Consider the following 23,439-nt stretch of genomic DNA (forward strand, 5'->3'; position numbering starts at 1 on the left):
ATGAATTTTGGGAGCAACAAACATACAGCCTCTGGAAGCTATTGTTGTCACTCTCTCGTGTCTCACTGTCCCCTTTTTGCATTTTTAGGTGTCCTTATACCTTTGCAACAACTCCCCTGTATTAAAGTCCCTTTATTCAACTACCTAGTATAGGTTCTATTTTCCTGACTGGAATCTGCCTTATATATTAACTTTAAAAATTACTTTAAGGGGCACCTGAGTGGCTCAGTTGGTTAAGTGTCTGAGCTTCAGCTCAGGTCATCTCACAGTTTGTGGGTTCAAGCCCCACGTCGGACTCTGTGCTGACAGCTCAGAGCCTGGAGCCTGCTTTGGATTCTGTGTCTCATTCTCTCTCTGCCCCTCCCTCACTTGTGCTCTGTCTGTCTCAAAAATAAATAAATGTAAAAACTGTTTTTAAATAAATAAATATTACTTTTGCCTATTTGATGTTTTCTTGATTTTACTTTACCTGATTAGTAAAGTTAGGTATCATTTATATGTTCATTTCATTGATTACATATTTCATCATTTGAAATTTTTTCTTTTCCCTCTTCCTCAGTGATACTTGTGGAGGTGGCAGCCATCCACATCATAGCCACCCTTAGACCTCTGATGAAGCCGAAAATCATTCAAAAGAAGACCAAGAAGTTCATCCGGGACCAGTCAGACCAGTATGTCAAAATTAAGCACAACTGGTAGAAACCCAGAGGCACTGACAATAGGGTGCGCAAAAGATTCAAGGACCAGATCTTGATGCCCAACACTGGTTATGGGAGCAACAAGAAAACAAAGCACATGCTGCCCAGTGGCTTCCAGGAGTTCCTAGTCCACAACGTCAAGGAGCTCGAAGTGCTGCTAATGTGCAACAAATCTTGCTGTGCAGAGATTGATCACAATACCTCCCCCAAGAACCACAAAACCATTGTGGAAAAGCAGCCCAGCTGAAGGCCAGGCTGCACAGTAAAGAAAATGAATAGACACCTTATGTGCACGTCATAATTGTATTAATAAAATCATAAAACTATGGGACACCTGGGTGGCTCAGTTGGTTAAGCTTCTGACTTCCGCTCAGATCATGATCGCACGGTTCTTGAGTTCAAGCCCTGTGTCAGGTTCTGTGATGACAGCTCAGAGCTTGGAGCCTGCTTCAGATTCTTGGTCTCCCTCTCTCTCTGCCCCTCCACTGCTCATGATCTATCTCTCTCTCTCAAAAATAAATAAAAACATTTTTAAAAACATTTTTTTAAACCCATAAAACTACATACACACACAAAATTTTTTTTCATACTTATTTATTTTTGAGAGCAAGGGAGAGACAGAGCACAAGCCAGGAAGGGGCAGAGAGAGAGGGAGACACAGAATCCAAACCAGGCTCCAGGCTCTGAGCTGTCAGCACAGAGCCGCACATGGGGCTCAAACTCACAATCTGTAAAAAGAAATCATGACTAGAGCTGAAGTCAGATACTTAATCGACTGAGCTACCTAGGCACTCCTCTTTTTTTTTTTTTTTTTTAAGGTTTACTATGAGAGAGTGTGTGTGCAAGTACGTGCACAAGCAGGGGAGGGAGAGAGAGGAGAGAGAGAATCCTAAGCAGGTTCCATGCTGTCAGTGCAGAGCCCCACGCGGGGCTTGATCTGACAAACCATGAAATCATTGACCTGAGCAGAAACCAAGAGTCTGTTGCTTAACCAACTAAGTCACCCAGGTGCCCAAGGAAAGTTTTCTTCTGTATAGGTTATCTTTATCTGTCTTACTGATAGGAACTTAGCTATATTCTGAACATTAATATCTTTTCTGTTGTATGCATTGTAAATACTCCCTACCAGTCTTGTTTTTCTATCTGTAAATACAGTGTTTTTGCTTATTTGTTCAAATCTATCAATCCCACTTTTATGGATTAGGATTTGAAATGCCAAGTATATATCCATATATATTACATATATAATTTTTAGCCCATTTTTTTTACCATTGAGCTATTTCTGTGCCCATACCATAGTACTTTACTTATTTTAAATTTTAAAATAGGTTTATCAGATAGGAAAATTCTTCTGTGAATGTTCTTTGCCAATAAGTTTTGGGCTATTTTTTGCATTTGCAATTTCAGATGAAGTTGAAAATAAATGTGATAACTATTTTTTTTAAACCTATGGGGTTGAGGTAGAGGTAAGAATTCTACTACCATCCACGATAGAATAAAATAGGAAACTGGACAAAACACAGAACAATGGTTTCCAGACACTGAATAACAGCACAGAACTGTGATCCTTAAGAGAAAAATAAAGTGACCTCTATGATTGCCTCCAGGATAAATCCTCAGGGAGGAATATCTTAAAGAGAGCCCAGGGGTTCACTAAGTTGAGGAGAAAGAGATCAGACATGAGGGAGGCCAGAGTTTAGACTACTCCAATCAGACTACTTGAGAGAAGTGAGCTACACAGCAATATATAAAAATAATATGTCATGAACAAGTAGGGTTTACCTCAGGAATATAAGATTGGGTTAACATTAAAAATGTCATGAAATTTTAAAAAGTCAAGAAATGAAATTGACTGTATTTTTATATTTTTAATGGGTTAGAAAACACACAAAAGTGTAAAACAGAGATGGAAGTGCAAGAGCCAAAATAATTTGGAAAATTAACAGTATTTGGGGTTTCATTTGTTCATATCTTCATAAGAAGGAAGCTCGACTAATTAATTTTACACATTTCTTCTTTTCTAGTAAAACATCTGACACTATAAATTTTACTCCAAGCTCTGGTTTAGTGGCATTTCCAATACTTTGATATATTTTATTTTCATTTCAATATCATTTAACGTTTTTTTATTTTCTCTTGTGACTCATCTCTACTTAGGCTAACAAATGGAAATTTGATTTTCTCCACCTTTTCAGAAAAAACCCATGGTGTGCCTCCCTCCCATCCTAACCATACCCACTCACACACTTGCATAATACCATTTTGATCTGTTATACTCTAAGAATGTCTAAAATACAGGAGATTCGACTGTGAAGTGTGCAGCTGTGACAACATTTTGAAGTTGAAATAAACATAGTATCTAAGCATTGGGGTGACCATCAGCATACATAGCTTCAAGTAAATCTCAACAGCAGGCATGTAAACATTGCAATTCTTTAATTTGCAAACCATTTTAAACCATATTTTCAGCATTACTAGAGTAGTTCCATTTGTTTAATTTTTTTTTTGAGAGAGAGAGAGAGCTCAAGTGGCAGAGAGGGGCAAAGGGAGAGTGAGAGAGAATCTTAAGGGGGCTCTGCATGGAGCCTAATGTGGGTCCCGATCCTACAACTCCAGATCATGACCTGAGCCAAAATCAAGAATCAGACACTTAACCAACTGAGCCACCCAGGTGCTCCCATTTGTTTCAACTTTTAACTCTGCCTGGAAACTCTGAAATATCTGTGAGTTTATGTACAGTATAATGTTTCAGAGTCCCTGGGTATGAATCGTGGTGTCCTGTGTAATCCCTTAAATTCCAGTTGTTGAAGACACTAGTACCTAATTCATAGTGCCCAAAAAATACCTATTAGTAATACTACTGAAGTAGAAAGGAGGCAGTATGAAGTATCCATTTAAAGAGAATACAATAGGCTCAGATGTCAAAATACAGGAGGAAAGTTAAAAAAAAAACTGTAAGAATTTCCTACCTATTTTATGCTCATGGTGATGGTAGCTATGTAAAGGAAACCATTAAATAGAAGACAAGACATTGAAAATAGAGATACTGAATCTTCTAAGGATCTGAGACTTGAAATGCCTATAGAAGGGGCACAAGCTTTCTTCTTGCTGAAGTCATATACAGAATTAATGGGATGATAGTGAGGAGGGATAAGGGCTAGAAAAACAATGAATTCTAATGAATGAAGGGTCTCTGAAAACACTACATAGTTCCACATGAGGCCTAACAGGCAAGCTGGATCTGAGAGAAGTTCTGAGAGAGAGGAATTCCAAAAATTATTGGCATAACTGCATAAGTGGCATTATCATATAGTTTCCAAGATGCAAACATTGAAGGGCAAGATACATGTGAATATTTTAGTTCCTGATATTTGTTTAGAAAATTAATTTCATACATTTACATCCCAACTCAGTATTTATCGTCAATATTCTTTTTTTTAATTATTTATTTATTTATTTATTTATTTAATTTTTGAAGGAGAGAGAGAGAGAGAGCATGAGTGGGGGAGGAGCAGAGAGGGAGAGAGAGAGAGAGAGAATTCGAAGCAGGCTCCAGGCTCTGAGCTGTCAGCACAGAGCCTGATGCAGGGCTTGAACTCACAAACTGTGAAGATCATGACCTGAGCCGAAGTTGGACACTCAACCAACTGAACCACCCAGGCACCCCCGGTATTTATCTTCAAAAGTGACTAATAAAAAATGACTAATAAAGAATTACATGACTGCAATTCACTTATTAGTTTAAAACCATTATTGCAAAGTTAAAATCTACAGTAAAAATCATGACTATTATTGACACTTCCTATTTTAAAATATTACTTTTAATTTAAAATCTAAGAAAAAATATTTGATAAAAATTTAGGATCAGGGAGCCTGGGTGGCTCAGTTGGTTAAGTATCCGACTCTTGACTTCAGCTCAGGTCACGATATCAGTCATGAGATGAGCCTCACATCAGGCTCTGTGCTGGCTGTGGAGCCTGCTTCAGATTCTCCTTCCTCCTCTGCTCCTACCCAGCTTCCACATATGTTCTCTCTCTCTCTCTCTCTCTCTCTCTGACAAAACAAAACAAAAACTTAGGATCAAGCTCAATATCAGCTTCACCTTCATTTTAAGGAAAGGCTGAAAGGCTGAAAGGTTTTTGATATGAACCTCTCTTTTCATAATATTACTTGACAACAAAATTTACAACTTATATGAAGTTATTGTTCTTTAAAAGGAAAGAATGCCAGGGTGCCTGGGTGGCTCAGCTGGTTGAGCGTCCTACTTCGGCTCAGGTCATGATCTCATGGTTTGTGAGCTCAAGCCCTGCGTCGGGCTCACTGCTCTCAGTGCAGAGCCTGCTTCGGATCCTCTGTCCCCTTCTGTCTCTGCCCCTTCCCCATGTGTGCTTTATCTCTCAAAGATAAATAAAACACTTAAAAAAAATAAAATAAAATAATAAAACTAAAAGGCTTGGATAATAGAATTTCTAAGAAAAGTTATTTGTGATAAAATGACAACTCAACAAAACAAAGACTTAATTTGCAAACAAACTATAAAATAATAGTATTATTTCTATGTTCAGGCTGGTCACAAGAAAACATATAGGGCAGCAAAATAGATACCCCTCAAAATGTATCTCCAAGAGCTTCTACATATAAGAAACTACAATTTAATAGTCCCTTCAAAATGCATGTTTCTTGGAGCAACTGGGTGGCTCAGTCAGTTAAGTGTCTAACTCTTGATTTCAACTTAGGTCATGATCTCAAGGTTTGTGGGTTTGAGCCCCGTGTCAAGCTCTGTACCTGACTTGGGATTCTCTCTCTGCCCCTCCCCTGCTGCTCTCTATCTCTCTCTGTCAAAATAAATAGTTTTTAAAATGCATGTTTCTTGTTAATTTATTTAGCATAATGTAGGGACAGGATACAGAATACCATATTATGTCAAGTTCATTTAAATTCTGTCGAGGTGAAGTGACATGACACCAACTCCTCCATGTCTCCAGTGGGACAGAATTGTGTGGAGGCTAAGAGGTTGATCTGAATCCCAACCTTCCACTTATTAGCCACATGGGTTTAGCCAGGTCAAGAAACTTCTCTAGGCTTGCCTCACCTATAAAATGGTGATAATCTCAGTTTCATGCATTTGTTGAAAGGATTAAATGAGAAAGTAAATGTAAAATTACTTAGCAGAAAGTGTGGTAGAAATATCCAATCTAGAAGGCTTTTAAAAAATTCACTTCTGATAATCACAAGGATATAAAGATCTCAAGATATGCATAAGAGTATGCATGTAAATACCATGAGCTGAAAAAGGGCTATGAACAGGAGGAATTCCTTTGTGTAGAACAATTTTTGTCATATGTCATATGTTGAGTATGCCAACATTGTCTACATCCACTACTTGCTTTGTCTGTTGTTTGATGTATTTCTTACTTCTGAATGCTTTACATCAAGCAATATTTTCAAAAGTATAAAAGTATCAAAGACACCAAACTTTTGATGTCTTTATAAATACACTGGTTTCATCTTCTCGTAATTCTATACACATCAAGAAAGAGTGGGGGGAAGAGCTAGTTGTAATTTAGTTACAATGTATCCTTTTACATTTTTTAAGATGTGGGGAAAATGGTGTCATTTAGTGTGGAAAGTAAAGCAGGCATGAATATCCATAGCCACTTCCAAATGACAGATAATTTGGGTTATGAACGCCATTCCTACATGATTTGTAGGATAATCACATATAGTTGTCACTTCGTTGTCCTGATTAATCAATTTGAAGGTGGCCCTTCAACAATACAGGTTTGAACTATGAGGGTCCTTGGATTTTTTTTATAAATACAGTACAATACTATAAATGTATTTTCTCTTCCTTATGACTTTTTAAAAAGATTTTTAAATAATCTCTACATCTAATGTGGGACTCGAACTCACAACCCCAAGATTAAGAGTCACATGCTCCACTGACTGAGCCCCATAGATACCCCCTTATGACTTTCTTAATATCATTTTCTTTTTTATAGCTTGCTTAATTGTAAGAATACAATATATAATACATATAATATAAAAACGTGTTAATCAATGGTTATGTTACCAGTAAGGCTTCCAGTCAATAGTAGGAGGCTATTTATTAGTTAAGTTTTTGGAGAGTTAAGTTACACATGAATTTTCAAGTGCATAGGGCAATGGTGCCCCTAACCCATGTTGCTCAAATGCCAACTATACTCACTCATTTAAAAAATTTGTACTACACAGTGAACAAGTCAATCGCATATGGTTGAGATTTTTCTATCATACTTAAAAAAAACTTTTAGTATTAGGCCTGAACCAAGATGTCCAATGTAATTTTTTTTTGGAAACATGATTTCTCAAAGTTGCTTCTTGGTATTTATTTTTGGTGCTTAATAGTTTGGGAGCTATTGTTGAAGGCTTCTCAAGTTTAGTACATTCATAGAATTTTTAGGCTTAATGAATTCTATGATGTGTGATGAAACTTTGATCGCTGAATCAAAGTTTTCTCATTCCATTAAAAGTATTTGTGTTCAATATGAATTCTCTGATGAACAATGAGAGTAGATTTCTTGCTGAAAGCTTTTCTACAATTACTACATTCATAGGGTTTTTCTCCAGTATGTATTCTATGATGCACAGTGAGGTGTGACTTCTTACTAAAGGCTTTTCCACACTCAATGCATTCATATGGCTTCATCCCAGTATGGATTCTTTGATGCACAATGAGTTGTGATTTCTGGATAAAAGCTTTTCTGCATTCACTGCATTCATAGGGTTTCTCCCCAGTATGAATTCTCTGATGTTCAATGAACTGTGAGCTCCGGATGAAGGCTTTCCCACAATCGTTGCATTGATACCTTTTGTCCCCAGTGTGAGTTCTCTGATGTACAATGAGATCTGACTTTTGAATGAAGGCTTTTTTACATTCATTACACTCAAAGGGTTTCTCCCCAGTGTGAATTCTGTGATGTACACTTAGTTCTGACTTCCTGTTGAAGGCTTTTCCACATTCATTACATCCATGGGGTTTCTCCCCAGTATGAATTCTCTGATGTACAGTGAGCTGTGACTGCCAGATGAAGGCTTTCCCACAGTCACTACATTCATATGGTTTCTCCCCAGTATGAGCTCTTTGATGAACACTAAGTGTTGATTTCTTGATGAAAGCTTTCCCACATTCATTGCATTCATATGGTTTTTCCCCTGTGTGAATCCTCTGATGAATAATGAGGTTTGACTTCTGGATGAATGCTTTCCCACATTCATTACATTCATAGGGTTTCTCTCCTGTATGAGTTCTCTGATGTACAGTGAGTTGTGACTTCTGAATAAAGGCTTTTTCACATTCATTACATTTGTATGGTTTCTCTCCAGTATGAATTCTCTGATGTACAATAAGTCCCGACTTTCCACTGAAGGCTTTCCCACACTGAACACATTTATATAATTTCTCACTGGTTAGAATTTTTGGCTGTGCAAAAAGGTGTGGCTTTTGCATGAAGGCTCTGTTGTGTTCACTAGATGTTCTGTTCAGATGAATTCCTTTCCCCAGTGCATTGTTACATTCACAATCTATCTCCTCAGTCAGGGGCTTATTGTTAATGAATGCAACTTGGTTCAAAAAATTGTCCTGGTTTTCCTGGTGATTTATCTCATCTTCAAGTTTCCAGTCTCCAAAGGTTGAGTATACAATCATGTTATGGAGTACCACTTCTTCAGAAATGCTCTTCTGTGTTGTTAATTCTTTCATTCCAGTTTCAAAGTCTGAAAAAAGCCCAAGTGTAAGTGATCTTACTTCACTCCTGAGCTTTGAAGAATACAAAACACAAAAATAAAAAATAACATTCTTTGTTTTAATAGAAATAGATAGAAATCTGATAATGAGTACAGTCAGTTTTGAAATAAAGGTAAGCTTAAAATTCAAAGATAGAAGAATAAACAGGCATAAAAAAAAGTTAGCAAGATGCAATGGAAAAAGAAGAGTTGATGAACTCAGTGTCACAGTCCCACATGGCACCAGCCCCAATGCACCACAAGGCTCGGTGAAGAACAGAGGCAGATCCAAAAATCATTTCAGGAAAGACAAAGGAAGGATGCTAGCAAAGGGGACTGAGAATGAGTGGAAGTGACCAGCAGAAAAATTAAATCCACACTAAACATAAAAACAGTTACAAGTATTTTATAAGTAACCAAGCATATTAGAGCACAACTACAGGATAGGGATTTCCACATATATGCATCTTAAAGAGGCAGATGACATAAAAATGCATGGAATAAGATAGGGTCTATTTAAAGGGGGCGGTTCTGAGGTAGAAAAACAGACAGTTTCAGAGGGAGAAAGAAGGCAAAAAACAAGGAAGACATACCTGCTCATAACTGGGTGGTGGTAATGAGGAAAGAAAGAAAAGGAAAATATGGGTCCTGGAAGACAATGAAAACCACAAAACCAGAAAAGCCAAAACTCTTTTCCAATCCCAAAATAAAAGAAGGAGGGGAAAAGACCTACTATACTAACAGAAAAGAACTCCATAAAATTTAGAAATCTTACCAAAACACTGTGATGTAATAAAATGAACAGAATAAAAGTACAGTCCATAGAGAACTACTACAGAAAATCAGGAAATAAATTTGTGCAGATATTGAGAGGAAACTGTCCCCTGCAAAACACAAAAATAACTAGCCATGAACCAGAAGAAAATATTGTCTGAACTCCAAACAGAATATATTCAAACAAGCATCTGAGGACCTGGAAAACCACTATGAAGCAGAACTTATTTAAAAAAACAAAGAAGCAAACAAACAAAAAATGGAAAGATGAAAAAGAATTGGTTAAACTCAGGGGGAAAATGAAAGATTAAATTATAAGGTGTGGGCAGGGAGGTAAGAAGAATTTAATAAGAAGCACTGAAAAAAGATAGGAAAACAACCAAGATAATAAAAATGACATAAAGAATCAAGTGAAAATGGTCACAAAGAAAGTAGAAAAATAAGACTGACAAAGGAAGAATATTTATATTACTGGAGTATCTGAAAACTGAAAAAACACAAAACAGGACGTTATAATATCAAGACATATGACGCTAAACGGAAGATGAATAAAACAAGGTAATTAAAAAGGATATGAATATCATTTGGTAAGTTACTTTGATAGAGGGCATATCTAAGTCTGGGTAAATGTGTAACGGGAAGAGTATAAGCCCATTTTGGAAGAATAGGGTGCTGTAGATGTTAGCCAAAGAGAGGTTAACTAATTAAGAATGTCCTAAATGATATGGGCATAAATAAGACAGAAAGAACAGATAAGGGGGTTACCTCTCTCTCTAAAAGTTAAGCAAAGAAAATGGATTGCGTGGGTGTTTGATATGTAGAAGTGTTATTTAGGTATTTGACTATCTCACACCAACAGTCTTCGGCCATTTTGAGACCTCTATGGCCTTAAAAGAATGATTTCCTAAAAAATATTTCAAAGATAAATGTCTCACTAATCAATACTAATCTTACATCCCTGTTTCCCATATACCAGGTTCTCACTTACCTGGATAGGCCCAATTTGAGATTTCTCCCCCCTCCATCCATGGTTCTCCTTGCTTCAATAAGACTACATCTGACTTCAGATACTGATACCCTGTTTATGGGAAAGGATATAGAACTTGGGCATTAGTGGACATCCAACCATCCTAGAACTCAAGCCCACTACATATGCACTAGAATAGCCAAAATTAAAAAGACTAACATTACCAGGGTGTCGGGATGGCTTAGTCAGTTAAACGTCTGACTCTTGATTTTGGCTCAGGTCACGATCTCACAGTTACCTGAGTTCTCGAGCCTGGCATCAGGCTCTATGTTGACTGTTTGCAGCCTGCTTGGAATTCTCCTTCTCTCTGCCCCTACCCCACTTGCGCTCTGTCTCATTCAAAACAAATAAATAAACTTTAAAAAAATGCCAACATTACCAAATGTTGATGGAGCTGCCATAATGCTAGTAGGAAATAAACTGGTATAACCTCTATGGAAAACTGCCTGGTGGTATCATCTAAAGCTAAATATACATGTGCCATGATTCAGAAACTCCACTCCTGTATATATACCCAATAGAAATAGAATGTTTATTTCCACTAGAAGGTGTATATAAGAATGTCCATACAGCTTTATTCAATGGCCCAAATCTGAAACAAGCCAGATGACTACCAACAGTAGAATGGATACCTTGATGAATTACTCTAAACTCACTGAACGGAGTATGATGAAACAGTAAGGAGAAACAAGCTACTGTCAATTGCAACAACATGGATGAATTTCACAGATACTATGTTAAACAAAGATGCCAGGGGCGCCTGGGTGGCTCAGTCGGTTAAGCATCCAACTTCAGCTCAGGTCATGATCTCACAGTCTGTATGTTCAAGCCCTGCATCAGGCTCTGTGCTCATAGCTCAGAGCCTGGAACCTGCTTCAGATTCTGTGTCTCCCTCTCTCTCTGCCTCCCCCCACTGGTGCATGTTCTCTCTTTCTCTCTCTCAAAAACAAATAAAAAATAAACATTAAAAAATTAAAAAAAAAAAAAAGAAAGATGCCAGACAATAAAAACTTATATACTGTGTGGTTACACTTAGATGAAGTTCAAGAACAGACAAAACTAATCTATGGTGATAAAAGCCACAAGTTGTTATCACAAGTTGAGGAGATAAATGGCAAGGGGTCCATGGGAGCTTGCTAGGGTGCCTGAAATGTTTTATACATTGATCTGGGCAGTGTTTAAATAACATAGGGAAAAAATGCATCAATCTGTACATTTAAGATTCGGGCTATTTACTATATATGTTCTATGTCAACTAATCTTATAAAAACTAGGAATGTAGGCACAGCCCATCATCTTTAACCTCCAAAGAATGAGCAGGATGCATCACCCATTTCCTTTTCATCCAAGTCCACTGGAATATTTGGTACTCAAAATTAATATTCTTTAGACCTTTAAGGCTTGAAATGAAGCTCATTAAATATTCAGAGACCCAGCAGTTTTCAGTAAATAAGAAAGGAAAGGCAGGCAATTGGGTACTCTGGTGGTTTTAATATGTTCATAAGTTCTTTGGCACTCTTCCCTTCAAGAGATTCTCTCCTCCCCTTAAACATGGGCTGGACTTAGTAACTCATTTCTAATAAACACAAGAAGGTAGAGGTGATGGTATGTGATTTCAGAGACCTGGTCATAAAAGGCACTGTGACTTCCTCCTGGCTTTCTCTCAGCTCACTCTATCTGGGGGAAGTTTGCCATGTCATAAAAATGGGTGCACATGGTGAGAAATTGAGATCTCTTGCCAATGGACAGCAAGGAACTAAAGGCTCCTGTCAACAGCCATGTGAGTGAGTTATCTCAGAAACTGGATCCTACAGGGGCGCCCTGGTGGCTCCATTGGTTGAGCATTTGACTTTAGCTCAGGTCATGATCTTGCTGTTCGCAAGTTCGAGCCCCACATCAGGCCCACTGCTGTCAGCGTGAGCCTGATGTCCCCCTCTCTCTGTCCCCTTTTCTATGCCCCTGCCTCACTTGCACTCTCCTTTAAAAATAAACAAACAGGGGCGCCTGGGTGGCTCAGTCAGTTGGGCGGCCGACTTCGGCTCAGGTCATGATCTTGTGGTCCGTGAGTTCGAGCCCCGCGTCAGGCTCTGTGCTGACAGCTCAGAGCCTGGAGCCTGTTTCAGATTCTGTGTCCCCCTCTCTCTGACCCTCCCCCATTCATGCTCTGTCTCTCTCTGTCTCAAAAATAAATAAACGTTAAAAAAAAATTTTTAAAAAAATAAAAAAAATAAACAAACATAGTGCTCGCTTCGATAGCACATATACTAAAATTGGAACGATACAGAGAAGATTAGCATGGCCTCTGCGCAAGGATGACATGCAAATTCGTGAAGCATTCCATAAAAAAAAATAATAAAAAAAAATGAACAAACATAGTAGAAAGGGGAAGATGACAGCGTAGGAGGATGCTGAGCTCACCGCGTCCTGCTGATCACTTAGATTCCACTCATCTCTGCCTAAATAACCCAGAAAACAGCCATAAGACTAGCAGAATGGACTCTCTGGAGCCAAGTGTAGACAAGAGGCCCATGGAAGAGGGTAGGAAGGGCGGAGAGGCAGTGCATGCTACATGGACTGGTGGGAGGGAGCCGGGCGGTGGAGGGGCAGCCCGCCCAGCAAGGCAGAGCCCCCGAGTCTGACTTGCAAAAGCGGAGGGGCCGGACTGCATGAGTTCTGACAGCCAGCGGGACTTAACATCAGGAATGTTATAAGTCAACAGCTCTGCTTGGAGAGTGGGAGGGCGAGAGGACACCGGTGTCGAGCCCTGGAAGACAGAGCTCAGCTTGGCAGGGAACATAGGCACTGGCCAGTGCCATCTCCCTCTCCCGTCCCCCAGCCGAAATCCCAAAGGGAACCAGTTCCCGTCACTGAACTTGCTTGCACCGCGCAAACACCCAAGGCTGTGCTTCTGTGGATCCATCCCTCCAATAGGTCTGCCTTCCTCCTGGTGCTGCAGGGCCCCTCCCACAGGGGACCACCAATGGCAAAGCGAGCTAAGCCTACCCCTCCCACCCCTGTGCACTCTGCAGATCCACCCCGGCTAATATATCAGATCCCATCAAAGCAGCACCACAAGCCTGGCATTGTGAAAGTAGCCCAGACAGGGGCCACACCACTCCACAGTGAGTCCTGCCCCTGGGAGAGGGGAAGATAAGGTACACACCAGTCTGACTGTGGCCCCAGCGGTGGGCTGGGGACAGACATCAGGTCTGGAAAAAGAGGAAGCTGAGAAAAAGAGAGATAAAAAAATCCAGGAGTATGAGGGAAGAATTAGAGAACTAAGTGATGCAATCAAACAGAACAATATCCGTATAATAGGAATTCCAGAGGAGGAAGACTGAGAGAGAGAGTCTGAAGGTGTACTTGAACAAATCATAGCTGATAACTACCCTGATCTGGGGAAGGAAAAAGGCATTGAAATCCAAGAGGCACAGAGAACTCCCTTCAGACGTGCCTTGTATCGATCTTCTGCACGACATATCATAGTGAAACTGGCAAAATACAAGGATAAAGAAAAAATTCTGAAAGCAGCGAGGGATAAACGTGCCCTAACATATAAAGGGAGACCGATAAGACTAGTGGCAGACTTATCTACTGAAACTTGGCAGGCCAGAAAGGAATGGCAGGAAATCTTCAATGTGATGAACAGAAAAAATATGCAGCCAAGAATTCTTTATCCAGCAAGTCTATCATTCAGAATAGGAGAGATAAAGGTCTTCCCAAACAAAAAAAACCGGAAGGAATTCATCACCACTAAACCAGCCCTATAAGAGATCTTAAGGGGGATTCTGTGAGTGAAATGTTGCAAGGACCACAGAGTACCAGAGACATCACTACAAGCATGATACCTACAGACATCACAGTGACTCTAAACCTGTATCTTTCAATAATAACATTGAATGTAAATGGACTAAATGCTGCAACCAAAAGACATAGGGTATCAGAATGGATAAAAAAACAAGACCCATCTATTTGCTGTCTACCAGAGACTCATTTTAGACCTGAGGACACCTACAGATTGAAAGTGAGGGGATGGAGAACTATCTATCATGCTACTGGAAGTCAAAAGAAAGCTGGAGTAGCCATACTTACATCAGACAAACTAGACTTTAAATTAAAGGCTGTAACAAGAGATGAAGAAGGGCATTATATAATAACTACAGGGTCTATCCATCAGGAAGAGCTAACAATTATAAATGTCTATGCACCGAATACGGAAGACCCAAAATACATAAAACAATCACAAACATAAGCAACCTTATTGATAAGAATGTGGTAATTGCAGGGGAGTTTAATACTCCACTTACAACAATGGATAGATCATCTAGATACAGGATCACTAAAGAAACAAGGGCCCTGAATGATACATTGGATCAGATGGACTTGACAGATATATTTAGAACTCTGCATCCCAAAGCAACAGAATATACTTTCTTCTCGAGTGCACATGGAACATTCTCCAAGATCACATACTGTGTCACAGAACAGCCCTTAATAAGTATAAAAAAATTGAGATCATACCATGCACACTTTCAGACCACAATGCTATGAAACTTAAAATCAACCACAGGAAAAAGTCTGGAAAACCTCCAAAAGCATGGAGGTTAAAGAACACCCTACTAAAGAATGAATGGGTCAACCAGGCAATTAGAGAAGAAATTTAAAAATATATGGGAACAAATAAAAATGAAAATACAACAATCCAAATGCTTTGGGATGCAGCAAAAGCAGTCCTGAGAGGAAAATACATTGCCATCCAGGCCTATCTCAAGAAACAAGAAAAATCCCAAATACAAAATCTAACAGCACACCTAAAGGAAATAGAAGCAGAACAGCAAAGGCAGCCTAAACCCAGCAGAAGAAGAGAAACAATAAAGATCCGAGCAGAAATAAACAATATAGAATTTTAAAAAATTGTAGAGCAGATCAATGAAACCAAGAGTTGGTTTTTTTGAAAAAATAAACAAAATTGACAAACCTCTAGCCAGCCTTCTCAAAAAAAAAGGGAGATGACACAAATATATAAAATCATGAATGAAAATGGAATTATTACAACCAATCCCTCAGAAACACAAGCAATTATCAGGGAATACTATGAAAAACTATATGCCAACAAACTGGACAACCTGGAAGAAATGGACAAATTCCTAAGCACCCACACGCTTCCAAAACTCAAACAGGAAGAAATAGAAAACTTGAACAGACCCATAACCAGCAAAGAAATTGAATCAAAAATCTCCCAACAAATAAGAGTCCAAGACCAGATGGCTTCCCAGGGGAGTTCCACCAGACATTTAAAGCAGAGATAATACCTATCCTTCTCAAGCTGTTCCAAAAAATAGAAAGGGAAGGAAAACTTCCAGACTCATTCTATGAAGCCAGAATTACTTTGATTCCTAAACCAGACAGAGACCCAGCAAAAAAAGAGAACCACAGGCCAATATCTCTCATGAATATGGATGCAAAAATTCTCAATAAGACACTAACAAATCGAATTCAACAGCATATAATAAGAACTATTCACCATGATCAAATGGGATTCATTCCTGGGATGCAGGGCTGCTTCAACATTCACAAATCAATCAATGTGATACAGCCCATTAATAAAAGAAAAGATAAGAGCCATGTGATCTTGTCAATCGATGCAGAAAAAGCATTTGACAAAATTCAGCATCCTTTCTTAATAAAAACCCTTGAGAAAGTCGGGATAGAAGGAACATACTTAAACATCATAAAAGCCATTTATGAAAATCCCACAGCTAATATCATCGTCAATGGGGAAAAACTGAGAGTTTTCCACCTGAGATCAGGAACACGACAGGGATGTCCACTCTCACCGCTGTTGTTTAACAGTGTTGGAAGTGCTAGCATCAGCAATCAGACAACAAAAGGAAATCAAGGCATCAAAACTGGCAAAGAAAGTCAAGCTTTCGCTTTTGCAGATGACATGATCTTATACATGCAAAACCCAATAGACTCCACCAAAAGTCTGCTAGAACTGATACATGAATTCAGCAAAGTCGCAGGATACAAAATCAATGTACAGAAATCAGCTGCATTTTTATACACTAATAATGAAGCAACAGAAAGACAAATACAGAAACTGATCCCATTCACAATTTCACCAAGAAGCATAAAATACCTAGGAATAAACCTAACCAAAGATGTAAAAGATCTGTATGCTGAAAACTATAGAAAGCTTATGAAGGAAATTGAAGAAGATATAAAGAAATGGAAAAACATTCCATGCTCATAGATTGGAAGAATAAATATTGTTAAAATGTCAATACTACCCAAAGCAATCTACATACACATTCAATGCAATCCCAATCAAAATTGCACCAGCATTCTTCTCGAAGCTAGAACAAGCAATCCTAAAATTTGTATGGAACCACAAAAGACCCCGAATAGCCAAAGTGGTAGTGAAGAAGACCAAAGTGGGAGGCATCACAATCCCAGACTTTAGCCTCTACTACAAAGCTGTAATCATCAAGACAGCATGGTACTGGCACAAAAACAGACACATAGACCAATGGAATAGAATAGAAACCCCAGAATTAGACCCACAAAAGTATGGCTAACTAATCTTTGACAAAGCAGGAAAGAATATCCAATGGAAAAAAGACAGTCTCTTTAACAAATGGTGCTGGGAGAACTGGACAGCAACATGCAGAAGGATGAACTAGACCACTCTCTTACACCATTCACAAAAATAAACTCGAAATGGATAAAGGACCTGAATGTGAGACAGGAAACCATCAAAACCCTAGAGCAGAAAGCAGGAAAAGACCTCTCTGACCTCAGCCGCAGCAATTTCTTACTTGACACATCCCCAAAGGCAAGGGAATTAAAAGCAAAAATGAACTATTGGGACCTCATGAAGACAAAAAGCTTCTGCACTGAAAAGGAAACAATCAACAAAACTAAAGGCGACCAACGGAATGGGAAAAGATATTTGCAAATGACATATCAGACAAAGGGCTAGTATCCAAAATCTATAAAGAGCTCATCAAACTCCACACCTGAAAAACAAACAATCCAGTGAAGAAATGGGCAGAAAACATGAATAGACACTTCTCTAAAGAAGACATCCGGATGGCCAACAGGCACATGAAAAGATGCTCAACTTCGCTCCTCGTCAGGGAAATACAAATCAAAACCACACTGATATATCACCTCACGCCAGTCAGAGTGGCCAAAATGAACAAATCAGGAGACTATAGATGCTGGAGAGGATGTGGAGAAATGGGAACCCTCTTGCACTGTTGGTGGGAATGCAAACTGGTGCAGCCGCTCCGGAAAAGTGTGGAGGTTCCTCAAAAAATTAAAAATAGATCTACCCTATGACCCAACAATAGCACTGCTAGGAATTTGCCCAAGGGATACAGGAGTGCTGATGCGTAGGGGCACTTGTACCCCCAATTTTTATAGCAGCACTTTCAATAATAGCCAAATTATGGAAAGAGCCTAAATGTCCATCAACTGATGAATGGATAAAGAAATTGTGGTTTATATACACAATGGAGTACTTCGTGGCAACGAGAAAGAATGAAATGTGGCCCTTTGTAGCAACGTGGATGGAACTGGAGAGTGTTATGCTAAGTGAAATACGTCATACAGAGAAAGACAGATACCGTATGTTTTCACTCTTATGTGGATTCTGAGAAACTTAACAGAAGACCATGAGGGAGGGGAAGGCATAAAAAAAAAAAAAAAAAAGGTGAGAGAGGGAGGGAGCCAAAACATAAGAGACTCTTGAAAACTGAGAACAAACTGAGAGTTGATGGGGGGTGGAAGGGAGGGAGGGTGGGTGATGGGCATTGAGGAGGGCACCTTTTGGGATGAGCACTGGGTGTTATATGGAAACCAATTTGACAATAAATTTCATATTTAAAAAAATAAATAAATAAACATAAACAATTTTTTTATTAAAAATAAATAAATTGCAACTTCTTAAAAAAAAAAGTAAAGAAAAGAAATGGATCCTACTCTGTCAGTCAAGCCTTCAGATGACTGCAGTCCCTGCTAATATCTGATTACAACCATAGGGGACCACATGCCAGAACCACCCAGCTAAGCCCTTCCAAATTCCTGACCTACAGAAATTGTTAGTAAAAATTGTTTGTTTTAAGCTACTAAATTTTGAAGTGATTGTTACATAGCAATAGGTAATTAGTTCCTAGTACCCTCTGAGTGATGTCCTTACCTGTGAGGAATAAGCTTAGGAATTCCCTGAGCCTGTACTGATCAGCTAACAAGGCATAAAGAATTACAAAGCCATGGGATGCTCACACCCAAGTTTGGGTAAACAAGATTAGGCCCCCAGAATAAAGCAGGGGGCGGGGGGGGGGGCAAATGCCCCCAGAATAGAAAGGGGGGCAAAAACCCCCTATACAAAGGTATATGAGGTAAGCAAGATTAGGTATTCAGGGAAAAAGCACCCCCAATTTAGTACTATGGCAGAAAGCTGCTTTCACAGGAAGGACCAAATTAGGTAAACAGGTAAATAGGGCTATAGACTGCTGTGCTGCAGGTGATGCTGCCCAGAAGGGAGCTGATTAACAAAAGAAAGGTGCCTTGTTAATCCTGAGGTGCTCTATCTGTCTTATCCCCTGGGCTAGTTAAGATAAACAGACACAGCGCCTCCTGTCTGCTGTTAACAACCATCTGCCCATCTGCCTGGTGCCAGGATTTTGTTTTATATTGAGCCAAACCCCCAAACACCGTATATCTTCAAAACCCCCTTTCCCTCATGCCCATGAGTTAATGTTCACAGATTGTCTCTTCATGCATGCCCATCACATTTGTAAGCCTTCTGATCTTAATACATATGGAGCAAGGTCCCTTATTTGGGGCTCTTGTCTTTTCCCGGACATTAGCCATCTCTCATATTTTAATCCTGTCTCTGCTTTCTTGCTGGCCAAGAAAGAACTTTAGACTCAGAGTCTATGACACTTACCCACTGAGACAAGGTTGCTATAGTTCTCCAGCATCACATCCCTGTACAGGTTTCTTTGAGCAGAATCCAGCTGCTGCCACTCCTCCCAAGTGAAGTCCACAGTCACATCCTTGAATGACACAAATCTCTGTACAGGACATTCCTGTTCAATCTAAAGTGAAAAATGCTAGGTGATGTGTAAAGCATGTACCAGGAGTCACTGCTGTTTTAATCATGCAGAGTCCATCTTAATAAATTAAAGATGTTTATACTATGAGGCCAGTTTTACTATGTGGGAGAAGCAGAACACCTATTAGGAAACCTCTGCTATGGAGAATCATTCATCCTCTCTTTCCATCAATAAGCACTTATTAGGCAACCACACAGCCAGCATTATTTGGTGCTCAGAATACTAGTACGAACAAAAGACAGGAAGTTTACAGACTAGTAGATGTAAGCAAACAAGTAAATATATAAAAGCTACAGGGTGTTAAATAAGTTATAATACAAATAGGAAAGAAAGAATGATTCTATTTTGGGAGGTTGAGTTGGGCTTTGTAGAAGATGTAGTTAGGCAAAATGAATAATGAAAAATGTAAAAATAATTTTTAAAAAAGTAAAGATAAAATAACTTTTTTGAAATGTAAAAAATGAATGGTGTAAACTCCAGTAAGATATGGAAGAGGAAGAAATATCATTCTAGATGGAGAAAGGAGTATGAAAAAAGCTATGGTGACATGAAAAAGAACATGGCAAACTCACAGAATTTTAAGTACTTCAGAATAATGCTCTCAGAAATCATTTATTCATATGCTTTCACAATTTTTACATATCTGCATGTCACTTGCACTATTACTGACTTAAGAGTTTCAATTCAACTTTTTGACTTAAATTCATGATTTTAAAAGGAAACCACTATAGGGAAAACCAGTATCAGTTCATAAAATGAAGACAACAAAAATCTGTAAAACAAGTATATACTGATGAAATGCCATACATGGGATTTGCTTTAAAATGCTCTAGAGAACAGGGGTGCCTGGGTGGCTCAGTCAGCTAAGCACCTGACTTTGGCTCAGGTCATGATCTCATGGGAGTTGGAGCCTCATGTCAGGCTCTGTGCTGACAGCTCAGAGCCTGGAGCCTGCTTCGGATTCTGTGTCTCCGCCCCTCTCCAATTATATGAAATATCTAGAATAAGCAAACTCACAGAGCCAGAAGTAATTTTGAGGTGACCGAGGGCTGTGGGGGTAAGGTAGAAAAGTGAGTTATCGCTCAATGGGTACAGAGTTTCTGTTTGGAGTGATGAAAAAGTTTTGGAAATAGTGGTGATGGATTCACAAATTGTGAACATAATTAATACTACTGAATTGCACACTTAAAAATGATTAAAATGGCAAATTTTATGTTATATGGATTTTACCATAAGAATTCTATTGGTCCAGATTAACTTTGAGATAGCCTATTATAATAGATCTTGTAGATCTGGCCAAGTGGCAATAATGACTAGGCAATTCGATTTCAGTGGGATGACGGTGGCTCAGATAAAAACCATGAGGCATGGAATTCAAGCTGAGAAAAGCGAGAAGTAAGAAGTAGGGAGTGGGGTGTAAAGGACACTGAAAAAGTGGAGGATCAATGGATCGGAGCTTTGGATGGAAGTGGAGAATTACTGGAGTCAAGGTACTACCGTAAACAAACCAGAAACAGAAATAATGGCCAGAATGAAATGCTTGGAGGTACAGTTATTGGTGATTATATATCTAGAATAGGACTATGGAAGTTGGTTGAGATGGGATAGAGGAAAACGATGTCCGGAAATGAGGAGATACGCTGGTACTGGAAGCAGAAGGAAGTTAAAGGTCCCCAGAAAAAGACAAGACAGAGCTTCTGTGAGAAGTCATTTTAGGCCCCCAACTGTTTTCCCTCGATCTACACCCTCTGGGTTCTACTTGCCTGTGCACATTTCTTGCAGAGCTTCCTAAGGTTAGAATTAAATGCAAAAACCTCAGTAGTTAAGGATTTTTTTTTTTTTTTTATAAATTTTTTTTTTTTTCAACATTTATTTATTTTGGGGACAGAGAGAGACAGAGCATGAACGGGGAAGGGGCAGAGAGAGAGGGAGACACAGAGTCGGAAACAGGCTCGAGGCTCCGAGCCATCAGCCCAGAGCCCGACGCGGGGCTCGAACTCACGGACCGCGAGATCGTGACCTGGCTGAAGTCGGACGCTCAACCGACTGCGCCACCCAGGCGCCCCAGTAGTTAAGGATTTTAAGGGAACAAAGGGAATGCAGAAAACTAACAGTCTCTACCAGGCTAGGAAACAGCCTAACCATAAATCAATGGTAAAACTCCCAGTGCTGTTTCAAAAGTAAGCAAGGCCCCGAATTTCTTACCCAAGGTAAGGAACCCAAGACCCCATCCAGTTTTTACTGGCTCTCAGAGCTTGCCCACAGCCCCTTACCCTTGTCTGACTTCTCCACTATAATGTTAAAGTGTCTGCCCTAAAAGAAGCACAAGTTTCCTCAAGGTTAACATATGATGCATGCATAGGCATGTTTCCTAAGTACGCCTCTACAAACTTCTGCCTGCCTTTACATGCAATGGCAAAGCTCCACTTTCTGAATATTCACCATAAACCCTAAATAAAAAGAGCCCACACACCCCTGCTCAGGGTGTCACAGCTTTGGAAGTTATTCCCTGGGATCTCCTTATTTACTGCAAATAAAAGTTTCCTTTGTGCAATAACTCTACCTGGTGTAGTTTCTATCTCTGACTCACTCACCAAGGAGCAAACTCATGTTAGTTCGGTTACAGTACCAAAAGTACGGGGATAATGTGATTTATAATAAGAAATTTATATTTGGTCTTTGTAGTTCCTAGCATAGAGCTCCTAAAACCCTTGGAGGGGTGCCTGGGTGGCTACGTCGGTGGTTAAGCATCCGACTTCGGCTAACCATGGTCTCATGGTTCGTGGGTTCGAGCCCCGAGTCAGGCTCTGTGCTGACAGCTCAGAGCCTGGAGCCTTCTTTGGATTCTGTGTCTCCCTCTCTCTCAAAAATAAACATAAAAAAAAATTAAAACCCTTGGAATTTCCTGTGCTGAAAGCGATAAAGTTCTCTTATTATGTTAATGAGATGGCTTGCGGGGGGGGGGGGGGGGGGGGGGGACGATGGGGGGGCACCTAAGGAGAGGGTGGCTGGTCACCAGGGGAGCCAACCAAGAATAGAGAATTGAAACTTCCAGTCCTACTCCTGATTTTTGGAGAGGGAGGTGGAGTTGGGAGGTTCAATGGATCACCATTGGTCAATGATTTAATCAATCATGCCCATGTAATAAAGCCTCCACAAAGACCCAAGTGGAAAGAATTCAGAGAACCTCCAAGTTCATGAACCAGAATGCTTCCACATGCCATGTGCCAGGTGCCAGGCCTTGAACTCCATTCTCCTTTGTTCAGGACTCTGTCTTATATGTTTTCATCTGACTGTTGATTTGTATCCTTTAATATCCTTTGTAATAAACTGGCAATCTAGTGGGTAAATTGGTTTTCTGAGTCCTCATTATGAGCCACTCTAGCAAATTAATAAAACCAAAGGAGGAAGTTGTGGGAACCTCTGTTTATAGCTAGTCAGTCAGAAGCAGAGGTAACAACTTAAGACTAGTGACCGTGTAATGGAACCTGGTCTGGATCACCCAGCAGAAGAACCAAATGGCACTCAGAGAACTTGGAAGGCAGGAGGTTTATTTCACACCAACACGATACAGGAGATCACTCTCCAGAGGTCTGAGCCCTGAGTGAACAGGGAGGAACAATTTATAGTCTGTTACTTCCACATTCCCCATTAGTACTAATCTGGTGCATGTGTGCGGCAAGCAGAGTAGGAAGAAGAACCTGGAAGGGGAGTCTTTGGTCGGGGACTGGAATTTTTCTATCAGTCCTGTCGGCCATCTTGTAACAGATTTTTCTCTACCGATCAGAATCTGAAGTGAAGGGCAGTCTTGTGGGAGCCCTTGACCTATAGTATCTGATACTACCTCTAGGTGGGTAGTGATGAGGGAGCATGCGGCAAGCTGGGGGCAAAATACAGGCTGGCACACCATCCCTCCCACCCAGCGGAATATGTGTGATATTCTTGGACACTGCTAGCTACCCAAGAACAAAGGAAAGGGGTTTAAGTGCTTGCCATGGCAATGTGGGAAACTAAGGCAAATGAAAAATTCCCTTACTGCCTATAGCCC

At 39.8% G+C, this 23,439-nt stretch overlaps 1 protein-coding gene and 1 non-coding gene across 2 annotated transcripts; one reads left to right on the top strand and one right to left on the bottom strand.

The window, feature by feature from the left end:
• Nucleotides 1-6,801: 6,801 nt before the first annotated feature.
• LOC124503210 (zinc finger protein OZF-like) lies at nucleotides 6,802-19,262 on the bottom strand. The gene is made up of 3 exons (XM_047068086.1): nucleotides 19,223-19,262; nucleotides 10,225-10,314; nucleotides 6,802-8,453 (listed from the first exon to the last, which is right to left on the bottom strand). Exons 1-3 carry the CDS (start codon nucleotides 19,254-19,256, stop codon nucleotides 7,204-7,206), a joined length of 1,374 nt encoding a protein of 457 aa, XP_046924042.1. The 5' UTR covers nucleotides 19,257-19,262; the 3' UTR covers nucleotides 6,802-7,203.
• LOC124505526 (U6 spliceosomal RNA) lies at nucleotides 12,504-12,610 on the top strand. Its single transcript, XR_006960673.1, has one exon. It is a non-coding gene; the product is annotated as a U6 spliceosomal RNA (small nuclear RNA).
• Nucleotides 19,263-23,439: the final 4,177 nt, after the last annotated feature.

This window comes from Lynx rufus, unplaced genomic scaffold (assembly GCF_022079265.1).
Source record: "Lynx rufus isolate CCGP_SWC_20201006 ecotype Redwood Valley unplaced genomic scaffold, mLynRuf1.p SCAF_10, whole genome shotgun sequence".
NCBI classification, from domain to species: domain Eukaryota; kingdom Metazoa; phylum Chordata; class Mammalia; order Carnivora; family Felidae; genus Lynx; species Lynx rufus.

Excerpts from the sequence above, each read along its gene's own strand:
- LOC124503210 (XM_047068086.1), bottom strand. The coding sequence starts at position 19,256 with ATGCTGGAGAACTATAGCAACCTTGTCTCAGTGG. Across the intron at positions 10,315-19,222 it reads TAGCAACCTTGTCTCAGTGG|GGTATCAGTATCTGAAGTCA; the intron begins GTAAGTGTCATA and ends TCCCATAAACAG. Across the intron at positions 8,454-10,224 it reads CTCAAATTGGGCCTATCCAG|ACTTTGAAACTGGAATGAAA; the intron begins GTAAGTGAGAAC and ends GGCTTTTTTCAG.